The sequence below is a fragment of the Lolium rigidum genome, chromosome 7 (genome assembly GCF_022539505.1).
Source record: "Lolium rigidum isolate FL_2022 chromosome 7, APGP_CSIRO_Lrig_0.1, whole genome shotgun sequence".
Lineage (NCBI taxonomy): Eukaryota > Viridiplantae > Streptophyta > Magnoliopsida > Poales > Poaceae > Lolium > Lolium rigidum.
The window spans coordinates 104205113-104211171 of NC_061514.1; the positions used below are offsets into that span (position 1 = coordinate 104205113).

Consider the following 6059-nt stretch of genomic DNA (forward strand, 5'->3'; position numbering starts at 1 on the left):
GACAATGGACAAACACTTGAGGGTACATTCAAGATTAGACAGCATATTAGTGACACTAGAGCAAAGCTAAGAAAAGGGAACACTCCACGAAACAAGATGAGAGAATAGCTAGTGGGGTGTATGATTTACATGCTTCTATCATGTAAGATTGTGATTGTGAATGCTTGGGTTACATGCGTTAGATTTTTATGTAAGCTCCAGATCAATGTACTGTGTAATGTGAGTTAGAAAGTTGGAACTGTGTTTGTGATTGCTTGGATTGCACACTAGATTTTGATTACTTAATTTGAATTCTAGTAACAGCTAGAATTGTTGATCACTTTATTAACTGGTTCAATTTTCATTTGCACGCACTATGAAATTTCCGCCTTCAGATTAGTTTGCAAGCAATATTGATGAACTGCAAAGAAAAACCATGAATATTCATATCATTGAGGGATGAGTCTCGGGATGACCACATACAACAGGTCTAATGAATATATCAACCATTTCCCTTCGCTAGATTCATTTGGAGAACTATTCAGTGCACTTTTAATGTCCCCCACCAACCAATGTCACAAATATATTGAAAATTGGTTGAATTGATAAAGCATCTAAAGAACAGATACTGACGGGTATTTGTGCTTTCATGTGGGCTATCTTTTTTTTTGAAATGGGGAGTTTAATCCCGGCTTCTGCATCATGATGATGCACACGGCCTTTTATTAGAAAGCAGTAGTATTAAGTCTTACATAACTCGCATCTCAATCATCGCCTACAGTTGATACAAAAATCAACCAGCGGAACAAAAGGAACATAGTAAAATTACACATCACTGTAGCCCCTAGTATAACGCCAGCCAGCCTGACACAAGATATCCTGAAACTGTAGGCTATCTGAAACTGCCGTAATGATATTGTTTTTAACAAGAGTACAAATACTTTTTTTTCTACAGCTTACCCATATATGGTTACACTTAGATTCACAAGTGATCCTATCTTCTACCGGAGGCGCAATGGGCACATATGGATTTTGTATGCAGCCGAGTAGAGACAGTTACTCAGGATATTTACAAGCATGGTGATTGACAGCTTTCTAAAAGGAGGCATAGACGATATATATTTCTTTTTTTTCGCTGGTTAATCTTTATGTCCATCATAAGTTGTACTAGTTTTAAACTTTGATACTAAGCAATAAAATGGTTGTGCATCAGAGGTCGGGCTATGCTCTCCATTTCGAGGAAAAAAAGGTCTAACGCGGATACAGTCTAGCAGACAAAGAAAAAACAGAAGTTGCAACTTCCATCAAGAAAAAACGGAACGAATGAAATACGGAGTAGTACTGTTACTGTTGTGCAGCCTATATGAGCACTACTGTAACGCATTAACGCAGTAACCGGCGAGCAGGCGGCTGTGAAACACAGACGAGCGAGATGTCGTCGACGACGGGCCCGCAGCGGGTGCCACTGTAGTCGGACTTGGTGTGGTAGGCGGAGCTGCAAATGGCCACCAGCGTCTTGCTTCGGCTCGCCGTGAAGGCGAGCGAGGCACGCCTGCTCCCGCCCGTGCCAGTCGAATTGTACACCACTGTCATGCTCCGGTCCGTCGTAGACGCCTGCACGCGCATGGGCTGCTGGTCCTGGGCCACGCACCCATTTCCGGCGTCGCCGACGGACAACTCCAGCGTGCACGAGCTCCCGGGCACGGTGTCCACCTCCTGAAGCAGCGCGGCCTCGCCGCCGGCCACCAGCTCCACGGCGTAGGAGCCACGCGGCACCGCGAAGTGGGCGGAGTTTATGTACTTGACGACCTTGGAATACGACCTGACCTTCCACCCCGGCAGCGGCGAGACGTCCATGCCGTCCCTCCCTGGCACCAGCACCCCATACTGTGATTCCGGGGCGATGTACGGCCCCTGCTCGAAGTCGCCATTCCTCAGCAAGTTATCGGCGGTGGCCTGAGGAGGGTAGATCGTCTTGATGGCGACGGCGTCGATGGTGGGGCCGCACGCGGGGTCATCCTCGTGGATGGGGTTGTGGATGATCAGGGAGACGACGCCGGCCGTGGCCTGGAACGCCCAGCAGTAGGAGTCCCAACCGCTGCTGGTGTACACCGTCTGGATGGAGACCTCGTCGGGCGCGCCGCCGGGGACGACCGACACGTTCAGCTTCTCGTTCTGGGCGCAGGTTCGCGCGGCGCTGAAGGTGACGGAGTACTGCGTGCCCGGTGTCACGTAGAGCTGCTGCTGGATGTCGGCGTCGTCGCCCAGCCGCAAGGCGTGCGCGCCCTCCGGTACCGCAAGAAACATGTCGCCCTGCTTCTGCCCGGATTCGATGTACTCCACGTGCCCCGAGATCTTCCACTGTGGGATTGTGTACTCACCGGTGACCCTCGAGCCGTCCATCTGGGATCTGTCCGGCGAATCCTCGAAGTTGCCATCCGGCAGCGGGCCTGTTGGCGTAATGTGACGTGTTAGAAAGGTGTACTTGTATTAGCTAGTTTTATTTACATGTATATAGTAGCTAGTTCGTGTACTGGTATTAGTATAGATCAGAAAATGTTACGAGAATTGAATTAATAATTAAACCTCCCTTAGCCTAGTTCTCTCATCTGGCCTTCATGATATTCTCTTCTTCCGACTTTCCTTCTAGAACCAAACTGTCGGAACAAAAGCATGGGTGCGTGCGACCGAATACCACCCAATCTAGTGAACTCCATGCAAAAGATGCACTATTCTATTCCTCGGCGGAGCTTTCCGGAACTCATCACTCTAGCCAGTTCAAGACAGACTGGCCTTCGCCATGTCTTCATCTTCACATGAGAGAAACCCGAGGACCGCCACCATCAAAGGTAGACCAGCAGCCCCCACGCCACCAGTCACTCATGTCGGATCACTAGAGAAGAAAAAGGCGGCGCGGATCATGCATGCCGCCACCGCCGAACTGCCGCCGGGGCCGAAAGCCACCAGCGCTCCACCCACTCCTCCATGGCTATCGGCGAAGCGCATCAGGCCACGACCAAGCAACCATGCCGCCCGACATCCTCAACCTGCGCCCCATCACCTCCCATGATGCGTCGTCGCGGAAGCACTCTCCACCCCATCGTCGTTCGACGGAAGGGGCGCCGCCACCGCCACTGGAGCCGGGAGCAGCGGCGGCCTGAGGAGCGGGGGAACGAGATCCGCTCGGGGCTGGAGGCTGGGGGCCTTCGCTGCCGCCCAGGAGGGGGGCGGCAGGGGAGGGTAGTTGTTCCCATTTACCTCAACTATTGGCTTTACATCTCTCAAAAATGAACTATTAGCTTTACAGCGAAATTTCCCATTAGCCTCAATCTTCCCAACCAAGAGAATGTGAAGTTTTTAAAAAACAAGAGAATGTGTACGTGTCATAGGCCGATCGAATGAAGCTGCCATTCGATCGGTAAGCATAGATCATGCATGATCCGACCGAGGCGCTGTTGTCTAGTGCTACGAGTTAGGAGATCAAGAAGCTAGCATCTAGATCTGATCTCACGTGGTGAGATTCTGCAGTACCGTAGCTACACTAGTTGTATATGCATTCCGCTTGCGTGAAGCCTGACTCTGGATCTACATTCATTTCCTACGCATGTGAGAATGCACATCAGAGCTAGCCCTTGTTGGATGTATGTGGTACCTTGGTGGCTTGTCATGGAACTAATTAACGCAAACAAGTCAACTCCGGCAGTTTTGGGACAGAATTTGCTAATTCTCGGTAGATTGGGAATTAGCTTAGGACTCAGTAGATTTTCTAACCGGTAGATGATACACGGAGATTCGTGCAAATTTTATTTGTTTTTTAGCATTGTTTCGCGCGGGTATGAACCAATTATGGGCCGCCCAGTAAAATCATACGCTTGGAAAATAAAATGCGTGCGCGGCCCTCAGCATACATAAGTACTAATCGAGCCACTAGGCCCAACTACCGTGTTTTGTACATAGCTGAGAAAAATTCGTCATAATATGAGGTTTGCGTTTTTTGATTTTTCTAGGACTTTTTTGCTTTTTATTTTTATATTTATTTTGTGCATAATATATGGAATTTATTGCCACAGAGCAATGATATTTTTTTACAGTTGCAAGTGGAGTTGCAACTGAGATTTTTTTGTACAATTACAAGTGGAGTTTTAAATGATATTTTTTGTGTAGTTGCAAGTAGAGTTGCAACTGAGATTTTTTTGTTCAGTTATAAGTGAAGTTGCAAATGATATTTTTTTCTACAGTTGTAAGTAGAGTTGCAACTGAGATTTTTTTTGTACAGTTACAAGTGGAATTACAAATTATATTTCTTTTTGCAGTTGCTACTAAGATTCTTTTGTAAAGTTACAACTGGAGTTCTAAATGAATTTTTTTTTGTAGTTGCAAGTGGAGTTGCAACTAAGATTTTTTTGTACAGTTACAAGTGGAGTTGCAAATGATATTTTTTTGCAGTTGCAAGTGGATTTGCAACTAAGATTTTTGTACAGATACAAGTGGAGATGGAAATGATATTTTTTTATAGTTGCAGGTGGAGTTGCAACTGAGATTTTCTAGTAGCAATCGATATTTTTCCCCAACTGCAAGTGTGGTTGCAATCAACATTTTCTCGAATTGCAAGTGTAGTTGCAACTGAGATTATTTTTAGTTACAATCGACATTTTTCTTCGGTTGAAAGTGTAGTTGCAACTAAGACTTTTTCAGTTGCAAGTGTGGTTGCAATTGGTTTTTTCTCCAGTTGTAATTATAGTTGCAACTAGGATTTTCTTCAGTTGCAAGAATGGTTGTAACTGAGACTTTCTGCAGTGTAGTTACAACTTAGACTTTTTTCGATTGCAAGTATGGTTGCAGCCGAGTTTTTCTCCAGTTGCAAGTATGGTTGCAACTGAGATTTTTTTCTAACCAATTTCAGATGATATTAGTTGTGGGTATAGTTGCTCTCTTTAATTCCAGAAGTTGAAGAGTGGTTCTTTTTTTTGTGTGTGTGTGAGCATGAATTTGGGTTGATCGAGTACGCGAAATACATACTTGAGCAAGTAGTGCATGCATGCACGTGAATACACTTGATCGATCCGACCTTTGTACTTGCTTTGTTCGCTTCGGCTGAAAGCCTGTCGTGTGGCCGGACGCGCTCTTACACGCTTGTTATGGTTGTAGGATGGTATTTAAATTAAGTGGTTAGTCTTCTATGCGTCTGGTTTATCAGATCTAACACGCGAATAGAATTGAAGAGCGTCCTTACACATACGTAAATAACATCACATCAGCAGCCTAGCGGTAAAGCTCCCGCCTTCTCGCCCATCGCACCTAGGATCTAATCCCAGCTATGCTGATTTTAATTCCGTTTTTACCGCGTGACCTTCAGGGAAATGGTGTCATCCCAACAAAAATTGCCCCGACAACTCAACAAAAAATAACACGGAAGCTGAACTAATTATTGCCCAAATCACTGAGACGTAAGCTAATTCTCAGCATACTAAGCTCTAAACAGACCCTAAATATTACTACCATCCCTGCAAATCTAAATTATGCGCTCTATTGCGCGCAGGCTTTCTGTGAAAAAAAAATTATGCTGAAACTAACCTTCTTACGTACAGAAAACAAATGACACTAGTTCATTTCACTAACACCCAGCACACTAGTTGTACCATTGGTATTTTGCAGATATCAATCTACTCCATTACTGTCAATTCTCATACTCATACATCCCGTTAGTGGTACGAACTAATCATGCAACAAAAGTATGCAACTATATTTTGCGGCTAGCTCTCACCATCGTCGGACGAAGCAGGTCGAGCAGCCGCGCAGACGACCAAGAAGAACAGCGCGAGGCGACGTCCGCCCTTGATCACCATCATCGATCCTTGCACCTTCTACGCCAATGCACGTACCTAGTACCTCGAACTCTTCTCTGACCTCTGTGCTTCCGGGAATGTTGGAATATTTCTCCGCTCTCGAGCTTCTATCTGGCGCAGAGCTTACCTGGGAAGTCGCCGTTCTAGTCCACTTATATAGGGGACGCGCGTCTGCTCCGATCGTGTGAGAGGGAACAATGCGCCGATCGATCAGTGCGAGCGATGCGCGCCAGG

General features: G+C 46.3%; 1 protein-coding gene across 1 annotated transcript; it reads right to left on the minus strand.

Moving 5' to 3' along the window:
- Positions 1-1362: 1362 nt before the first annotated feature.
- On the minus strand, positions 1363-5828 carry LOC124670469. Its single transcript, XM_047206966.1, has 2 exons — positions 5744-5828; positions 1363-2429 (listed from the first exon to the last, which is right to left on the minus strand). The coding sequence occupies exons 1-2, from the start codon at positions 5826-5828 to the stop codon at positions 1363-1365; spliced, it is 1152 nt and encodes a 383-aa protein (XP_047062922.1).
- Between the last annotated feature and the right edge of the window lie 231 nt (positions 5829-6059).